The following is a 20815-nucleotide window of genomic DNA, read 5'->3' as shown; positions in this document are numbered from 1 at the left end:
CTGTGTGTGAGGAGTACTTTTACTTGAGTAAAGTATCCGAATACTTCCTCCACCCCTGGCCGGACCTCATCTCAGCAGCTCATTGATCGTGCAGTGCTACAGTGTGACCAGCTGATGATTGACTGCGAGGGAAATCGACCGATCCACTCAGCTGCAGCAGCAAATGCAGCAGCAAGCAACATAATTGGTTTTGGTTCTAGTTCTGTATCAGCCAGAGCAACAAACACATCCAATCAACTGCTTCAATTTTGTTTCGGTCACAGCTCAACTCTCATACACTTCATACTTCTTCATACCTGCAGTGTTTTTTCTGTGAGACCCTCGATTACCTTGTCGTGGTCAAACGGCTCAGACAGCGAGGTGCGTAAAGAGCTACCAGGTGCTGTGTGATTGCTTTATTTGTGGCCTTCGGTTTCTGATCTCCGGTACTGGATTGGTTCACAGCAGTGAGCTGGGGGGCAACCTGATATCTGCGGGCCACCCCGGTCTCCCTCCATTAGCCAGAGGTTTATATCCAGAGCAAGGCCACAGGGGTCGAGGCCTCAAAAACACGGCTGATTTCATTTGTAATCTGAGCTGAGGACACACTGAGGTCAGGAATGTATCCTTTATATGATATATCACTTCACATCAGCAGGCAGACAGGACAGCATGGTGCAGTGCTGCCTGGGTGATAACAGTCAAAGCATCATGTCAGTCATGTTAACAGTTTTTATCGTCCGTTCGTGGATGGCTTGTAAAGTCATACTTTAGATTGACGCCACACAAACACAATATTTCTCATGAGAAAAGGTTTTAATTGAATTAATTAGCTGACCGAGAATTTTGGAGAGCAGCTGTCAGAGAGCCGAGGCTGAAGATCACCTAGACGTGTCTGAATATTTAGATTGTATGCAGTTTTTTTTATTTAATATGTGTTTTAAAAAAATACCACCAACAGTTTCATTTCACTCAGTTTCAAGAACAACAAACAAACTGTAATGTGATGTTTAGTCTTTTAGGTGTTAAAGGAACAGTGTAAATTCAGTCATCATCACAATGCTGATGGAAAGTCATGTGAAGTGTCGTAGTCCACAAACATTTCTGGAGCTTCGCAGCAAAACAGCGTTGCAGCTTTCTGCTAAACATCAGGTTTTTATGGTTTGTTCTTCTTCTTGTACATTTACAAGGTTGGATTTCTGTCTGACTGAAGATGAAGAAAACAACACGATCGTCTTGGACCTGGCAGTTTACAGGTAGGAACGGTGAGCTCGATCTCCCAATATATTCTTTTATAATAAAAAAAACTCACTCTCAGTGTCTGTGTTATACAAACTGACCTGGACCTCCACCTTCTCTCCCCTCACAGACACATGGACACCTCCTTGATAGACGTGGATGTTCAGCCAACGTACGCCAGAGTCAACGTCAAAGGAAAGGTACGCTGTGGAGATTTTAATAGATTAGTTGATAGTCTTTAAGATGAGGCGACACTTCATTTGAAGTCTGTCCTCACACCGTTTGGGCTGAACACTCTGAGCTTTCTAACAAATGCATAAATTCAGGAATTCAGGAAAGGGCAGCAGCCGAGAGGTAGACACGCTTCTTAAATCTCTTCTAACCTCTAGAGTTACAGGTCAGAACATTAGTCAGCAACATTTTCCATCATGGAGATATTCAGATTCGGTCTGTGTGGGTTGATTTTTGATGTGAGTCTCCACAGAACCTATGACGATAAATTAAAGATATAATATGTGACAATTCTGCGTTAAATTGCCTAAAAAATGACTAGACCTTTGTTATATACTTTGTCTAGTTGTGTACTTATATCATCCCAAATGTTTGCAGCAATGCTCACACTGTGTTTTCGCACACTGCCTCCTAACATACATATTTGTCAAAGGTATGGAGTGAGTCATATGGTTACAGGCTGCAGTGAATTTCATGAAGATGATGCTTGTTGCTGCGTCGGGTGCAGAGAGGAGTGTGATGGATGAAGAGTCAGACTTAGAGCAAATAAAAGGCTGTCAGAAGCTGCTGCATCATCAGACCTGTTTCTGACTCGGACATTCTTCTGATACATTTATGGAGAGAGTTTATTACACAAACCCCGAGAACTTTTTTTTTTTTCCCCAAGATGGAATCCGTCCAGAGTGAGACTCTTTCTCTACTAAATCTAAAAATTGATCCGCCAAAGTGTGGATGTAAATAAAATATGACCTGTGATCACCTGAGCTCAAGTGGAAGATTCACTGTCAGCAGAAGCTGAGCAGTTTGTATTATCTTGTGTCAGGCGTTGGTTTGCCCCGCGGTGTGAGATCTGCACGAGTCTGACTGGGGTTTATTGTGAAGGGAGGCTCGGTTCTGCATGCCATCGGACCCACAGAGTTTACCTCCAAGGACCAGATGCAGTTAACTGTGTTGATTCACAACTAAAACTGTGTTTACACTCAGAGACAGAAGTATGCAGACATCTTTTCATCTCATTTCCACCCCACTGCTCCCAGTAGAGAACCCAGAAAACGCCCCTTAAACATCCGTTTGCATGTTGACATATCGGTGTATCGCAAGCTGCATCACTCTTTTGATCTGTCAATGAGAAGAAGTGCCATTACACAGAGCTAGGGCTATTTATAGCGCCTGTCCCACTAATTCATCACATGTACCCCTGCAAACCATCAATCATCATATTTATAGTGTTCATATTGAAACAGACTTTATGGGAGCCCCATGAAGCTCGACTCAAACAGAGGCTGAGTCCTCAGCAGCGGCCCGGGGTCGATTCCAGCTCGATGTGGCCCTTTGCTGCATGTCTTTCCTTCACTCTGCCCCCATTTCCTGAGCTGTCCTGTCCAAACGAAGGCTAAAAGCCAAAAAATCAAAAAATCGGAGAGGGCCAAACTTTTGGAGGATCGTTTTTATAAGATTTTTTTATAAAGCAATGACATGAACTGGGAAACTTTTCTTTTTGCCAACATAAAACCGCCAGCACACATAAATCAAATTCACCTCCCATTCACTTCCAATCTGTGCGCATGAAGGAGCAGAAAACATATTCGCATGTTGTGAAGGGAAGCAAATCTGCATCTTGGCTTTGCGAGTTGAGCTTTGGTGAACTCTGACCAGTGAAGTCACTCCCACAATCAGAAGAGCAAACGTGTGTTCGACCCCTCAAACGAACAACAACTCAGCACATCATGTTCGTGTGCTTCACATCTGCACTGGCCACATTCAGCATCGGCAGGCGATTTTACATTCGCCTGCATTTGTGTTTGTGTGACTGCGACCTGATTCAATCACTTTTTTCTTTGTTTCTTTGTCACAGATTTTGATTTGAACGCATGAAAAATGAGAGCAGAACCAAAAGTGTTGCATGTCTATTTTTGTTGAGTGTATATGCAGCTATAATACCTCCTCCAGTGCGGTTTTGCATTAATTTTCGTCTCTGCCTCTTCAACAGTGACATTTTCAACTTTTTCTCAGACATTTTCTTGATTAGAAGCTTTATTAGCGAGAGCAAACGCTGCTTTATCATTACAGTTTGAGTGTCTGCAGTGCTGAGAGGTGTGGAGAGGTATTTCCTCTCAAGCAGGCACAAAATATCAAGCTAGTCTGCTATCAGCTGTAGTCTCTGTGGTGTGTTCGAGTGCAGCTTTTTAGCCGAGAAACAGGCGACGTGAAGCGACACGAGTCAGCCTTCGTTGCTGCAAGTTTTTTGATTAGTTTGTCTTTATATTTAATCTCCTCCTCATCATCTCCGGAAAACTTCACTAGTCCGTGTGAGCTGACACATCACCGCTCATTGTACTTTTATATATCCCAGTTTATGCGTGACAAATGGCGTTTGCGTGGTTAATGTGCATACGCGTAATTTTTACATCTGTTGTCCCTCAGCAGCACAGGGGAAATGTGTGGAGGATTTTAATCTCCCACGAACAGACCACAGCAACCTTTAAGCCTGATTAAACAGCTGTTTGGCCACACATAAATCCAAGAGGTGTCATTTCTTTTTGTTTCCAGCCTCCAGCAAACCAATTATAAACACAGAACCCTGCAGGTTGGGAGTTCTTGAGCCCTCGCTGCCAGAGTCCTGAATGTCATGGCTCCGCTTCAGGCTGTTAGCGTATTTATGGATGGTTGTTTTATGCCAGGGGTCAGCCTGATTGGACAGGTGGTGTGATTTACTCAGTGATACATCAACTCAGGCCTTTAAAATTCATTCTAAATATGAACTCATTTGGAGGTGCACGGGGAATCGACTGCAGGAGTCATCGGTAGGTGTGTATATCACGTCACTATCATCTGACAGCTGCAGCGGAGTTGGAGGACGGTTTGAGTTTTCCTTCTTCTCCCTGCTGTTGGCATGGTTTCCCCTGAATCCCACCTCAGAAGGAAACAAAAGTAAAAGGAAAAATGGAAAAATCTAAATTTATCCCTATTTTTCCTCCCACATGGATCGTTTAGGTTTTCATAGGATTTCGCTCCAGTGACTGATGGCCGCTGTTCTCAGCTGAAGCTATTCTGGTCACTCTCCTAAGTCTTTTCTGGAAAGTGTACCTATAAAAAGGTCCACTAATGATTAAAGTCATTTGACACACTGGGACAGCGGCGGTGCCAGATCAGCGCATTAATCTTCTTAATTAAAGTTATGAATAATTTAATCTGCAGATATTTCAGATGGTTCTGCCTGCTGAAGTGAAGCCCGACAGCTCGACAGCTCAGAGGTCCCAAACCACCGGACACCTGGTCCTCACCATGCCCAGGGTACGTACAGCGACACATCGGACTGGAACACATGTACACCTGAGCCGGGGACTCGGGACTGCAACAGAGAAAGTTACAAAAAGGCTGGTGGGCCGAGCGAGAGGACGGCACATGTCCAACTTTCAGGAGCCAAAGGAGTTTTTCTTTGTGGATTAGTTTTGACTCATAATGTGAATTTAAAGATGGTGATGTTAAGCTGCTGCTCCAACAATTTACTTCAAAGTTTAACAGCTTTTAGTTTTAGTACCATGAAATGTGGCGCAGATGTTCATGTCCCACTGATAATGAATTGAACATCGGTTCACTTCAGGATAACAAAGACCTCTGGTGAGTGCTGAGTTTAGTCAGAGGCAAAACTGAGCACAGACACAAACAACCTTGGTGTCTGCTGTTACTCGCTAGCTTACAGCTAATGCCAAGTAAAGTATTCTGGCTGTTTGCGTCGAAAAAAACCTGTGGTAAATTTTGCATGATTAACTTGAATTAACACAAATGATCCTGCGATCAAACTCATCACATAAAGGCGACTTTGACAAGGTGAAAATCTGTTTCTCTTCTCTGTGTGAACACAGCATTAGTCTAGCTTTTTAGCCTTAGCTGGCTTGGTAGCTTCGAGTGAGTGTGTTTCAGTAATCAGGCTTCATTCAGCTCGCCTCAGCTCCACCGCTTAACACATTATACTACAGTACGGTGATGAGATATAAACTTCTCTTTGAAGGGAAACTTCAGAGATCTCATTAACTCTGAAATTACGACTTTACTAATGAATTTTATACTGTTGGCTGTTTTCTGTGATTGTTTTGCTCAAGCCAATGAGAATCAGGCATTTTGTAATAAAGGAGCTCTTTACAGTGTCTATAAAGAGACGCAGGTGCTGACGCTGCAGAATCAGAGCTGCCACTATTAATCCTCCATATGGCTCCTGATCCATCCTGCACCAGAGCGCCACTAAACAGTTCAGAAATAAAAGTGTGGAAGCTGTTTGCAGAGACTCTGAGTGAACACCCTCTTTCCTCTGATGTGTCGTTTTAGGCTGAAGGTGAAATCAAAGTGACAAAGACCGTCCTGCATCCGCCCAGAGCGCGCCAAACCCGACGCAGCAGCTCGTCTGAAGACAATAAAAGGTAAAGATATTCTCTACAGTCACTACAGCTGCTAACGTGATGACAGACGTCCCTATACATGTTGCCGCTTGTTGGGTGGTGTTGGTGTGTAAATCGGTAAAATGTGTTTGGGTGGTGGGAAATGGGACAGAGAATCTCAGTCAATGTGGGACGACTTTTGCATCCTGGGCTGGAAATTCATCATCTATCAGTGATTTTTAATTGACATCTGCCATATAATGCAACACCATGTGGTCGGTTTTTGAGTTGCAATGAAATTTTGATTACCAACCAATAACTCTCCTCATGAATAATTTCTTTGTGACACCAGAGAAAATAAATAAATACATCAGGTTCATAATGTGCTGCATGGCCTGCGGGGATTCACCAGATTTCCATGATGTCCAAACTGTCAATGAATGAGATTTATCTCAGTCCACGTGACCTCATGTTTACTCGTCTTGGTTCTTTTTTAATGAGTCAGTTTGAACGCAAATCTGACCAGAAATAAAAAGACAACGCTCTTTTTTCTTAATTTGGACCAACTGAACTAGACTACGGTTGTAAAAGAGTCCATAACACTCTCAGTAAATACTCTGAGGTGCTTAAATTAGCCAAGTAATACATATACCATTATATTTATATGATAAATACAAGATAACATGATAAGAAATAACAAGTTTGTATTATAAATGAGACATAAAGAGTCTCTAGCAGCAGAGCTGCCTGCAGCAGCTGTGTGTGTGTATGAATTTATCAGAGTCAAGCGCTGGTCTCAGTTGGCCGTGGTGTTAGTCTTTGTTTGGCCTTGAGTTGAATACGCACATACTCAACTGCCTCCGGCTTATCAGGTCCCTGTTGTCCTAATTACAGATGCCTGTTGTATTTTAAACGCTCTGCATGATTCATGTTATCAGCCGTGTTGATAATAGCGTTCTCCCGGCTAATGACTACGTACTGGCCACAGATAACCTTGACCGGAGCTTCAGCAGCAGCACACTGGGAGCAGGGTACTCGCACATACAGTAAAACACTTCTGTTGTGGGGTTCAGTCCCTGCTTCAGGCATCCAGGCTTGAGCAGCTGTTATTTGATTTGTTTATTCATTTTTTTAAGATGAGGTTTCAGTTTGAGAAATGTCCATTATGTCTCTGAAGAATGGAGTGGTGCTTCTCCTCGGTCAGGGTGGCGTCAGTTCTGTGCAGGAGTCTGAGTAGCCCAGAAACACAGCTGTGAGTCGAATGGGTCGGTGTGTTTAAAGGGAAAAGTATGGCTGGTAAATCGCTCACCAACACCAGCAACGCGGACACACCAGCGCACCTGTATAAATCACTCACTGAGGCGTAGGTACTTACAGGTGACGGCGTCAGCTCCACGCAGAGTGTAACCATAAGTCCTCTCCTGAGAAGTGAGTGAGTGGTTTAGAAGAGCACTACGAGACAGCCGTCTTTTGTCTTGTGTTGTTTAATTAGTAAATTCTGTATCTGTGATGAAGCTGCTTTTCTATTTCTCAGTGAACTAAGCTTGATGTATTGATTGTCCGGTGGTGTGCTCACTTTGGTGGTGTGCTCACTACCTGATCATGCTTTGGATGCAACTGATCCAATTCCTGCTAATCCAGGTTTTAGTGTTTCGTGCACTGCCCCCCTAGAAACCGTTAGTCTAGCCATGACATGACGCTGAGAAAAACCCTCTTTGCTTAGAATAACAATTAGAAATATCAATATACTTAATATCCTGATGATGTGACATTTGTTGGGGTCTGGATATTTGGATGATGCACTTATTACATTGTCTTGTTTTTGACTCTGAAAAGACGTTCTCCTGTCTTCCAGGTAGTCGTTGGTTTCCATTACTGCCCATACAGAACACAGATCAATGCACAGAGGCCTGAAACTTGCTTATGTTACATTAGGCAGGAAAAACAGTGGAGACTTCTCAAATCAATCTGCACTTCCACCTGCATCACACAACTGTAATGTCACTTTGATAGAAATAAAAGCAGACATGATGTTTACTGTGATCGATCAGTTTTGAAGATGCTACAGCATGTTTTGGAAAACGGTCAGCACAATTCTGAAGTATTCAGATGATGGCACAGTCTCACATGATGAGTCCGTCTCTAACAAAGTCCCTAACAAACTTCACCGTAGTGTGTATTTCCCGGCCCACTCACCACTCCTCTGCTTTAACTATAACTGCTTTAACTGTCCCTTTTTAACAGAAACACTTCTTGTGTTTGGTGTAAAGTTAATGTCCCTGAAACTCAACACTTCCTGCAAGAGTTTCAAATTAAAACCCAACCAAAAAAGGCCTTTTAGTTCGAGATATCTGCAGGAGATGATGAGTCAAAACGTCAAAATTAGAAGCAGCTGGAATCAGTGAATGAAAACAATGTTTCTGTCAAAGATAGAAAGTCAAAGCAGCAGAGTGAGAAAGTGTCTCGTTTTGGTTTGACGGCACATTAAAACAAGCCCTTAACATGTAGGTTCAGCTCTAGTGGCTGTAATAAGTCTTACAGCTGGAAAAGAAGAATTGAGGACAAGTAGTTTAAAGCATTGACATTCATACGTAGACGCTGCATTGACTGTGTTGGCCCGTTGCCGCGATACCTTATGCTGTATTGGATGTGGCAGGTCTGCCCTGTAAACACATACTGTGAGTTTTCTGAAAAAAAAAGCTGAATTGGAAAAATTAGAAAAATTTGGGTCGTACTGTATTTTCACTCTCAGTAAGATGTTATGGTTCAACACTAACATGAATTATTGACAGTATGTCGTCCCCTGTGGAGGAGACTGAACCACGTCTGGCTCAGTGAGGTTTAGTTTAGGTTCGCTCAGAGCTCAGCAGCTTCACCTCATGATCACCACATTAGTCGGCGGTGCTGTTTGACTGCGGTCTGTTCCCCTCCTTCCCTGGAGGTACACTGGTCGCCGCACTAACGTCATTACCATTTTATGAGCAGGAGCCGCTTCTTGTCCTTCATCTGGCCCCATCAAACACAGTGAAGAGCCCCGGTGCAATCCTGTATCCTCAAATTAAACATTCGATAAAAATGCTAAGCTGCTCCGGCACCACGGCAAGGTGACAGGTGAGCAGCACCGCCGGCTGCTGAGTTATTAGGTCATTTGGACATGATTAGAGGCGACCTTTGACCCCAGACTTACCCACAGATTCTCTATTCAGCCGCTGGCGCGGATGGAAATGGATCTGAAGGCCATGATTAGGTTTCAGATGGAGTCGCTTGATGACACAATGTGTGAATTGTATCACGAGATGGCAAATCAAACATTATCTAAAACCCACAGCTCGTGACGGCTGAGATGATGTCCAAGGTGTGTTTGAAAGGTCAGAGGTCAGGGTCACCTGCAAAGTTAAATCTGTGTTATTAGATTTAAGTCGGGGGGCTCACAGTTCCTGCAGCAGGGCTGCAACTAAAGACACATTTCATTATCAATTAATCAGATTTCTTTATGTTTTCACAAAATCAATTCACTAATGAATCATCAAGTCTATAAAATATATGAAATAATACAAAATATCTACAAGAATTCAAGGTGATGTCTTCAGATGTTCAAAGCTACAAAGAGATCTGAGAAAACCGCCAAGTTCTGACATTTGAGAAGCTGGAACAAGACGATGTTTGCACTCAATCAATCAATCAATCAATCAATCAATCAATCAATCAATCAATCAATCAATCAACTCAGAATAATCTTTCAGGACTGTCCACAACTATCAGGTGAGAAGACTTTAAAGCTTACAGATTGTTTTTATGTAGAAATGAACAAGAAAACTTAAACTCTGAATGTTTTCTGATCCTGTTTCCTCGTTATGTCTTCAGAGATACTTTTCTTTTGTTACATCAGCGACTCCACAAGCCAAAACGTCCTCCCAGCCTTCATGATAACGTATCATACACTGTTGGTGATATCCAACAAAACAGAACTCTAACAATATGGTGGCATCAATCAGGGTGTCTGAAAGCTATGACAGCAGATATGTGTGTTTTTTGTTGCGCTTCAATCTGGCTCATATTGTCGTGTTCTGGTACGATGCTGGCGTCACTTTAATATGTCTCAAGAAGACGAACTGATGGACTGGAAACAAACCAACAGTTCATTCAGATGATACAAACCTCTTCATTTGCATGTTGAAGTAATGCTAATAATTGGGGCTGCAAGAAATCGGATACACTTGAAAGTTCTGCTCCTTGTATTAACGAACCCTTAGATCAGCGTACATTTTGTAATATTAGACAGACGTCATGGAAAATGAGAGTCATGTACGTTTTGCTTTTGCATCAAGCAGCACAAAAGCTGCAGCGTGACGTGAGATGATTTGTCTTGCTTGACGTTGCACATCCTGCAATGTCGCTATTGCACATGTGCACATTGCAGTATCGATGCTGAAACAATATGTTGTGCAGCCCTGATAATAATCATTGAAGAAAGAACTGTGAGCGCACAGCGACTGTAAGAACAGCAGGTCGAAGGTGAAGCAGCAAAGTGAATCTGGAAGCTTCGATGAACAGTTTAGGTGATTATTTTACTGTTTTCTTTCCAAATATATTTGTTTAACTGTGTTTCTTGTCGTGTTAGACTTCTTTACGGCTGAAACTAGTCTGATTATCCTCTTAGTTAAACAATTAATCATTTACTCTATTACATGACAGAATATAATTCAAAATGACCATCACAAAGCCCAAGGTGAATTTTGCTCACATAAAACCTCAAAATTTCAGTTAATTTTGCTAATTTTATTCAATGAACTCATTAATTAATCGACTAAATGTTTAATGTCACTGTTGTCCCAGACTTTAGCTATTGACTCGATGAGCACATTGTAGTTTTAACCGACAGAAATGGTAAGAATTGTTATTAGTTAGCTGCACAGTTTGCATATTTAAAGGTCTATCACGGCGCCCTCAGGGCAACCAAAAGGTCCTGCGACCTCTCATAATAACGCACGAACATAATAAATTGACCCAGTGATCGTGTCCCTCAGGGCTGATTTGATTATCTTGGTTTACAAAAGAATAAGCAGCATGTTCACCCCCTGACCTTCCTCCCCTCCTCCTGACCCCTGCATCAGCCCGCCTGCAAACTTTACAACAAATGACTTTATCAATATTTCACCGACCAGCGCTCTCATTATAACATGTTCCCCGTCTGATAGTACGGTGCGAGAGGCTTTGCTCCTCTGTTGACGCTCCACAGACCTCATTACCTGTGAGACATAATGACCAGCGGGCCTTTGCCTTGGGTGACCCATTACAGGGAGCCATTTTGGACTTCCTAACCATGGGAGGGCATTAGTAGAGTAGCCCTGGACTAATGACTCCATCCATCTCCCCTAGAGAAGTGCTGACGATTAGGTTTACCTGCCCGTTACCAAGATGAGCGTCGGAGCTAAACTTAGCCCGGCCTCCAACATGTCATAAATCTCTAACCCCTCCCCTCTGTTACACCTCCGCATTTGAATTAATGAATTCTGTGTTCATTCAGCTCCTTTTTTATAAAGGAAACTTTTATGAACAGAATATATTTTGAGTTAAGTCAGAAAAGAGCTTTAATGTCCGAACTAAGGACGAAATAACGACGTTAACAAGAGCAAAGACTGATTACGCTTAAAACAGGTGAATTTAAGAATCTTCGGTGTTTTTACTTGTACTGTACTGCATTTATAACGCGTCACACTTGGGGATTTACATAACACATGTATCGGGAAAACGTAATAGAGGGGTGTAGTTTGTAGTCCTAAAACCTGGAAATCAGTTCGCATTTTAGCTCATCCTGTTCCCTCGTCTCAAAGTCTGTGAGTGAAATAACCACAGGCTGAAGATATTTACACGTTTTATCCTACAACATAAAATCCATCATTAAATGTCCACAGTTTAATTATGAAGCTCTTCATGTGTTAAAAACTGTTAGCGGTTGCTAACAAGTGTCTAAATGAGACGACAGAGGTTGTCGGGGACATTAAACGTCCTCACAGCGAACACGGAGACTCATCTACTCATCTACTACAAACTGTTCTGACTCTGACTTTACAACTTGTACATCGATCAGTTTATAGAAAACCTGGATAGTAATTGTGCAGTAAGACGCTCAGTGGTGGAGACGTTTATGTCATGTGAGCGTGATGTCGTCTGTTTGTAGCCGAGCATTAGCTTTTTACTGCTACAGATTTAATTTACGCTTCAAACATCACAAAGATGTAATCGGATTACTGATACACTGAGTATAAAAGAGGATTACTAACAGGATTAGGATACTACACTAGTCTGTACAAACTGAACACACAACATCACTCTGGTCTGAGTGAAACCAAATAACTCTCTCTTGTCTTTACTTTTACTAACAGGTAATAAGTAACTGTATCAGATTACATTTTTAAAGCTGATAATAAAAGTCAGCCCACCTTGGAGTTAGACAGGCAGAGTAAACCCCGGTATCATCACACCACATCTCCATCAGGCCATGCAGAACATGACCTGGAGCTCCTCTGAGTCCATGTGACTTGTTTAGTCTGGTTCTTATCTAAATGTGAATCACTTCCACTCCAAACCCAATCCTCTGGGGATCAGTGGCTACAGACACTGAACAGAACCTGCTGATGTTGTTACTGCAGCCGATTACAACTCAATTACTGCAGGTCTCCATCACTGAGCCGAGAGTGAGAACCTTACTGGAGCTTAGTCCTGATAAAAGCTTGGTCACAGTTATCTTCCTGCAGGCGGTCATGAGGCCTACTCTTACATTAGCATTGAGTTTACTCATGGACGTATCAGCCTGTGAGGACGTATCAGCCTGTGAGGACGTATCAGCCTGTGAGGACACTCAGTTCATGTCCTCTGCTCTTTTTCTGTCAAATCAGACAGCGGTTGGACAGATTAGCCTCCAGGTGTGAATGTGATCGGATCTGAAAACGAGAGCGTCTCTCTCAGTGAACTCTCCCAGAATAAAGAAAGGCTACACGCCAAACCAGTAGACTTCAATAGCGTTAGCATCCTCGGCTAATAGCTCCACTGTTGTTAGCGCCATTGGGATATAAAAACATCAGACTATGAAACCAGCATTAGTTCGATATCCGATGATTCACTCATGTCTGGATCTGAACAAGATATTGAACCGGATCTGTACCAACTCTACTTTTTCCTGCGTGGATCAACATGATGAAACTCTCTTGGTTGTATCATCAGTACAAAAAAGACAATATATATATATTTTTTTGATAATAAAAGTCAAAGATAGGATACAGCCAATCACTGATCTTAAAACCATGTTAACAGCAGGTTACTCGTTTAGAGTAATTTTATTTTTCCTCTTCAGCAGCTTCTTAAATGTGAATGTTTCCTGGAATATTTCCATCTGTACAGATGTGACACCCTCAGAGCCTCCTGGAAGAAATTAACCAAATAAAGAAGATTGTAGACTTTCTTTTCATGTGTTTCAACTCAGGACTGCAGTTTTCTAAAATTCTGGCTGCAAAAGGGCAGTTTCACCTGTTTTTTTCTCTCTGCAGTAGCAGTTAAAACGCAGTTCGTGTCGGTCATACCAAACATATCCAATCTAAAAATAGACTCGCTTCTTTTCTATCAGCGGGAAAATGGTCTGAATTACTTTTCCATTTTCTCGAACCGAGCTGGTAATTTTGCTGCTGCAGAGCGGCTTCGCTGCGCTGAATGAAGTGGGGACTTCCATATACAGTATATGTCCTCTGGCAGCTTTATTCCCCTCTCAATAAACAAGTGGCAGAATGTACAGAGTAATGAAGTGGCTCCTCCTCCTGCGTCCTGCTGCTGTTTATTGTCAGCTGCTGTGCAGGAGATTAAATTATAATTGCCACGCTCTTCCTGGAAAATCAGCACATTTATTAATATCATCTCGCCTTTGGTGCCCCGTGTGTGGACTGATACCTGACGCAAACAGCCTTTATGATCATTAAAGCTCGTTTGAATACCGGCCGCCTGTGAAAACCGACGACTCAACGAACTGCACAATTTACAAACAGTGATTTTACATCAGAAATCAAACGGTGTCCACTTCATTTTGTTGCTGCAGCAGTTTTGATTGCAGCCGTCCATCATGTGCTCTCATTCGATAATGAGGAGGTTCTGTTAGATAAACCTGGAAGAGCATCGACATGTTCGTGTGTGTTTGCACATTCAGATTCATGTTATTTCCATTTCAGTGACGACGCTTCGAGCCGCGTCGTGCTGCTGCTTCACGCTCTGTAATCACTGTGTTTGACTCATTTAATTAGAGCTTATAATATACTGTTATTCTCATCTCTTTGCCCTCCAATTCTTCATTATGTGTCATCATATATCATCTTAAATCAGTTTGTGTAACAAAGCCTTTGACACTAACTTGGACAGAGATATTTATCACTTTTTTTCCAATATGTTTTTGGCCCTGACTGAAATATCTTAATTCATCAAATAGACGTTCGTGGTCCTCAGAGGATGAATCCTGTTATACTATTAAAGACCTTTTCTTTATGGTGGTGGTTTAGAAGTAAACTATTGATGGATCATCATTAAATGTGGTTCAGACGTTCATTGTCCCCTCAGCTTGAACTGTAATAACTTTACTGATCCTCTGACTTTTCTTCTCGTCTTTGTTTAATGACCACGACCTGTAGAAATAATGACATGTCCATCAGTCTTAGCTGTCAGCTGTAAGTCTCCCTAATTTTCAATCCTTTCTCTCGCTGTGCCCAACCCAACCCAACCCAAAGGCAGAGGTGAGCGTGCACAAACAACCCTGCTTGACGTCCATCACTCGTCACTAAACTGGTCCCAAGAAGAAGAAATACTAAATCATTTTCCCCACTTGGTGTGAGACCGTCGTCTTGTGTGATGTGAGGATGTTTTTTAAACTTGTTTCACCATGAGATACAAATTAAGGACCAAATAAAAGTCATTTTACCGTCACATCCTCATATTTATTCTATTAATCTGTGGTGGAGGGTTATATGGGGGCAGAAACTCTCTCTTTTTCCTCTTTTCACAGCCTGGTGTTGGCAGATATGAGCTGTACTTTGTGGCGCGCTAACACACTAAATGAAAATGGACTCAAATGCAAGTGTCATACAAGACCACTGAATAAAAGTAAAAAAATGTCAAAGTCTGCTCAGTAGCTTGAGGTAACGGACAAACTGGCAGTCAGCAGAGCAAACAAGTCAGGCGAGCTGCAGGCAAGAAAGGCAGGAGTCCAAAACACGAAGCATCAAACCTCCAGTGGATCAGGACAGAAGTCCAATCAGAACAGGCTGATGATGCATGCTGATGATGCATGTTACCATCAATCCAAATCTTTACTTTCCTCTGCCACGTTTCAGCGTCATGTGACATCAGCTCAGCAAGTCGCGTACCAAAATCTGCTTTTCCCAGTTGTAAATCTGTGTTTCTGATTATTCCGACACCACATGAACGCACCATGAGGTTAAATCAGAGGAAACAACCAGGAAACTATAAATAAAGAGTGAACAACGAGGAGTTTAAGTAAAAGTAGAAGAATCAAACACAGCTACAAATGGCAGGAAGTCAAACGAACAGAAAGCAAAACAAAGCTACAAAATAAAACAGGAAGTGAACTTAACTAGGGTCCATGCGAGTCATCACATAAACTCAGACGCTGAACATGTTAAGCGTTATACCTGCTTAGCATTTCTCATTATGAGCATGTTAGCATGTCGATGACATTATCTCTCTCTCTCTCTCTCTCACACACACACACACACACACATGCAGAGTAATCATAACAATCCCCAGAGATGATTTTAAAATCATTGACCACTCACTGCTCAGCTGACTGTGTTTCTGTGGTTTAAACATCATGAATTGATTAACTGTGGGATGGAAGCGATGAGTCCAGAGGAGAAGGAGAAGATCAATTTGGTTTTTAATGGTAACAGATTGTGTGGCAAAATGGACCATCGTCCCCAAGGGAGATGATTTAATGGATGCTGAAGTGCTCATGAACTGAAGATGAATAAAAAAAAATGTCGGCATGAAGAATTTAATTTTGTGTTATTGGTTTAATAAGTGACTGATTTAAAGACAGGTGAAGACAAAATAACTTGTTAAAGAGCATTGATGGACAGACGACACTGAGAATTACATAACGAGGATTTAAACTCACATCATCGTCATCATCTGATCCAGGTTACGTCTTTTAATTGTCTGAGCAGCAAAAGAAACAACAACAAGCCATAAACAGGTTTAAACAGGTTGAAGTAGAGTTCAGTATCATCTAACATATTTTTGATACCTTACTTGAAGAAATATAAACATGTTTATCTAAAAAAAGATGTTTTAAATCTTTATAATGTAACAAAAGAAGTGAACGTGAGCACAATCTGCAACTATTTGATAAAAAAAAAGTAAATAAGATGATTTATTTGATGTTTGATGTTACGATCTGTGATTCTTTCAGTGGATACTACAAATGAATTTAATAAGTACATAAAATAAAATTAGATCTGTCTCTTTTTGCAGCGTGTTTTTATCACCAGCGTCGTCTGAAGGGAACACAAAGATAATTTACGTCCTGCTGAGATATTAAACACACATCTTGTATTTGACATCTTGTAATTTGTTATTTCACAGCTCTACAGGAGCCCAATTTAAATATGTGATATAACACCTGAACCGGAATAAATGTATCATATTTATAGTCTGTGCCTTTCCACCATATATAATAAAAGTATATCAGGTCCCATATTGACTTCGTACGGTCACATTAAATCTTGAAACTTTGACGTCTCTGCACCAACGTTACCAAGACGAATGACAAGTGATTTATTTCAGCTCAACATTAAAGTAATTTGGTGTCCGCTAACCATTTTACACTGTGTCACTTCAATGACTATCAGGTGTTGATTCAATTAGAAATTAGGTAACTGTTTGCAGATTTAGTATCCCTGAGGGGAATTAAAGGGAACGTGCAGGATGTTCCTGAGAATCGTCTGTGTGCTGGCTCTGTAGCCAGTTTGTGTGTTTGGAGGTACGTGTGAGGAAACGACTAACCAGCCCCGGCCCGTCCTGTCTCAAGAGGTGATAGTCTGATAGTCCGTAGTTTCAGCCAGTTCACTACTTTATTCACTATTGCCGCTGTAAATCCGTACTGTATCCCCTGTCTTCAAACTGACCTCCGTCGCTCTCAGAGATTGTGTTCAGTCCCAGTTTGCTGTGTTCACTGGAAGGCAACATCAGGAAACTGGTGAGGTTTGGGAAAATATCATGATTTGGGGTCCAGTAAGTTCATTAGTTGTGTAAAAGTTCAGATAAAAATCATTCCACCACACCTCCTCCATCTGCAGACTTTGTTGCCTTTATATGACGTCACTTGACTTCCTCCTTTGCTGCCGTCATTATAACTACGACCACTAGAGGTCACCACCACAGCTAACATAAATATGGTTCGTACGAAGCTGTTCGCACGTCGGTCTAAAGTCTCCTGATACACACACGGTCTCTTTTATTGTTTCCTTCTCGTCAGACATATACAGAGTGAAGATGATGTTGCTGCCTCTGACTTATTTCATTCTCTGACGTTTTAACTCCACAGAAAAACAAATATTCCCGAGAGGCTGGAAGTTGACCCCAGTAAACACACAGCCATCGACCTCGCCAACATCGTACCACGCCAGAGCACCAAGGCAGGTCCGCTAGAAGCATCCAGGATGAATCCAGCTGCCACCAGCGGTCACAGCAGCTCCTCTGAAGGGTTTGTGGACGACCCTGACATCCCACCACTGATATAAGAGTTTAAGAAGTAACATGGACTCAACTGCTCTCTGAGAATTAATGGGACATAAGAAAACTTGGTGTTTCCTGTCACAGCTCACTAAAAAGAGTAAAAAAAAACTAAAATTTCCCACCATGGCAACCGTTAAGACACAAAGTCTTTGTAAATATCAGTATCAAATCCTGATATGTTCCTGCTCATGGTATGTGTTTGTAAGTCGTTGTTATTATTGCACATGTACTGGCCTTGATTTGCAGACAATAAAAATGTTTTTTTTGATAAATTCAAAATGGAAAAAGTGGAGGATCGTGATCACCTTTGACTTGACAAACTTGGAAAAACTTGAACAAGCCTCATCAGATGCTACAGACACATTCCAGTTGGTACTAAAAAGATATTTGATTCCCAACATTTCAGCCCAGTCTCCAGGAGATAACGTCAGCAGGTAGCGTTTCTGCAAACCACAGATACGTCCGAGGTTGACATGTGAACCAAACGTAGCATATCACGTTCACATTACATGGAACGGTTCTGGTGCTGTCCAACAGGAGGTGGAGGGGATGGTGGTGGCGTTATTACAAGCCAATAAGGACAACTGCAGTACGAGTTGACACACTAGATATTTTTATTGACACCTGGAGACATCTCCAGCCATTTTAGTGGCGACCGAACCACCTTTTAAGTCACACCATCTATGTCCGTGATCATGGCAACATAACCAAGTGGTTTTAGTGCCTCAACCTATCCAGAGCATAAGCACAGGGTTGTGACAAGAGAGAAATAGAAAATTCAACCTGAACAAACAGAAACGTACTTGTCTCGCTCATTAAAGCATGCTAGAGGGGCGCCTCCAGAAACAATGAGAGGAACCTACAGTGTCAAACTTTGACCGAGCTGCAGTATTTTACAGTGTTGGGAGTGAGAACAGGCTGGATGTTCACGAGTCGTGAGGTGCAGGAAACAAAAACTGACGTTATTCTTACTGAACTGAGAGGTTTCGGTGAGTTCATGACTCTTTGAACCCTGACGTTGGTCTTTAAGAATAGAAAATAGCTTCAACAAGAGAATAAAAGTTATTTTTCTGTGCTACTCTTTGCAGATGTTTGGTTCGTGTCCTGTAAACTGCAGCTGGAAGGGCAACGCTGCAGAAAGCTGGAAAATCAATCAGCCTAGTTCGGTCTGCTTTGCCTGTGGCCCATTTGTGTGTTTTTGGAAGCCGTTGTACTTCTGCCCCGTTGTGTTTTCTGTTTTCTTGTGATGCTCCTCCCGAGCGCCCTCCTCAAAGCTCGGCAGCCGATATTCTGCCAGACTTTGATCAGAGCGGCTCCTCTTTGTGCCCAGAGGACACAGGTCCAAACACATTCTCAAGCTTACTCATCTCTCCTTGAAAACTCGGCTGAAGTCTCCTCGCTCTTTACTTCCCTCTGAGTTGTCACCCGCAGAACTCGGAGGTCACGACTCCATCTTCTCCTCCCTCCTCGCTCAGCAGCTCTGAGTGCCGCTACAGCCGCAGCGCCTTGAGAGATCATTTTGGCTTCGGACCATTTTTCCTCCTGACAGCTCCGCTCGTCTCTTATCATCCCAGCGTTCTATATTTAAACTGCGTGGCTCGTATCATGCAGGAGATTTTGATGTTTGTGGTTGTTTGTTGCACGAAAAACCGCTCGTCCAGAAATAGTGTCTGTAATGTGATCCAGATCCACTCTGTTGGGTTTGAATCTGAGCATGTATTGTTTTTCTAACACATTTTAAATATATATTTTTTGAGTTATGGTGCAGAATCAGCGCTTTGGTTTTTCATTGGATCAGTGAGAAGATGCGGTTCTGTTTTCAGGAGAGCAGCGGATCAGCATGTTTTGTGTATTAAGCTGTCAGAACATCACCGGCACATATCGAGTGTCATGCAGGAGTCACAGACAGCAGAACTCTTGCGGCCCAGATGTGGCCCACACCGGACACGTTCATCCGGCCAACATACCGCGTGGAGTGATGAACAACAACTTTGATTTTATCTTGTTGATGATGCAGTTTAAACTTTAACCTTTGGGTTTTAAAAGGTTACAAAAGCTCGACCCAAACAGACACCGCCTGTCTGTTAATACCCACCCTCTGATCAAAGTCTTTGGCCTTTAAATACTGAAATATGACTTTTAACATTTATTCTCACATATTACTCCGACCCAGATCTGAGCGCAGCCAGTTGGCAGCAGAAGCTGATCGGTGGTCTGTTGGCAGCACACGCACACTTCCGCTCTGCCTCATTAATTATTGATAAATCATCTGGTCTGTCGTGTGCAGTGCAGATAACACATGTTGTGCTCGTGTACATTTAACTGAACTTTAATGAGGACGGCCGAACATCAACGCTGCCGTTTGAGAGGGTGAGTCTGTTTTCAGAGGCGCCGGTGATCAGTGGGAAAAGCTTCGTTACTGATATTTAACAATTCATTTATCACCTTTTTCTTATCACTCTGCGACCGTCATGTCAGTAACATCGGATCCACAATTTATTTTTCTAACTTCCTTTAATGTTGCAAGAAAGGGCCACATTCTTGTTAATTTCTCAGGGAATAATTCACGGATCTTGATGAAGAAATTCAGGTGTGTTTCCAGAAACCCAGATTGAACAAATTGGGTTTGTTCAGCTTTTCTCGCCTGTTGCCGTCCTGTGGTCCGTCCTTCACACTGTCAGTCGTCCACTTCTGTCTCTGTAAACAGGGAAGACTCTCACTAAACAAGGACTAAACAAACTCCTTCCTGTTTAATCAGACCGAATGAGATCAGACGCAGACCGCGGAGAATCCAAAAACACATTTTTGTTTTCTGTGTGATTAAATCCAGAGCCACAAAGAAAACCTCGAACCACCTGCCGCCTCTCCGCTCGGTTTATCTGTTTCTTATCTGTCCGGGCTCCATCGCTGCCTCATTGATTTTTGTCTGTTGCCATGACAGCAGATGGTCCCACTAGTTTTGAATACGCAGCTCCGACTCGATGTGTCGACCCGGGTCAGACAGACCTGACTCGTAACTTTCCTGATCCTCTGTTACTTCATGCGGAGCTTTAGGTTTGTCAGGTTATTTTTATCCCTGCTTCCTACTCAAGAGACAAAAAGCTCAGAAAAGCAGAGACGCACTCTGGTTTATCTGTCACATACTGCAAATCATCATGCTAATAGTAATGATACTAACACATTTAACAGGTGTGCTTGTT

At 42.3% G+C, this 20815-nt stretch overlaps 1 protein-coding gene across 3 annotated transcripts in view; it reads left to right on the top strand.

Moving 5' to 3' along the window:
* dnaaf11 (dynein axonemal assembly factor 11) overlaps positions 1-17727 on the top strand; it is a 32944-nt gene extending 15217 nt beyond the window's left edge. For 2 of the 3 annotated variants that reach the window (XM_073491581.1, XM_073491583.1), the window contains 5 exons: positions 1170-1235; positions 1349-1418; positions 4648-4743; positions 5776-5867; positions 17425-17727. In XM_073491581.1, the coding sequence (XP_073347682.1) occupies positions 1170-1235; positions 1349-1418; positions 4648-4743; positions 5776-5867; positions 17425-17620 (520 nt within the window). In that variant the 3' untranslated portion in view covers positions 17621-17727. The remainder of the gene's footprint in view (positions 1-1169; positions 1236-1348; positions 1419-4647; positions 4744-5775; positions 5868-17424) is intronic. The other variant, XM_073491582.1, reaches the window with a different exon arrangement.
* The last annotated feature ends 3088 nt before the right edge of the window (positions 17728-20815 follow it).

This window comes from Pagrus major, chromosome 21 (genome assembly GCF_040436345.1).
Source record: "Pagrus major chromosome 21, Pma_NU_1.0".
In the NCBI taxonomy this organism is placed as follows: domain Eukaryota; kingdom Metazoa; phylum Chordata; class Actinopteri; order Spariformes; family Sparidae; genus Pagrus; species Pagrus major.
This window is presented reverse-complemented; position numbering and strand designations above follow the sequence as displayed.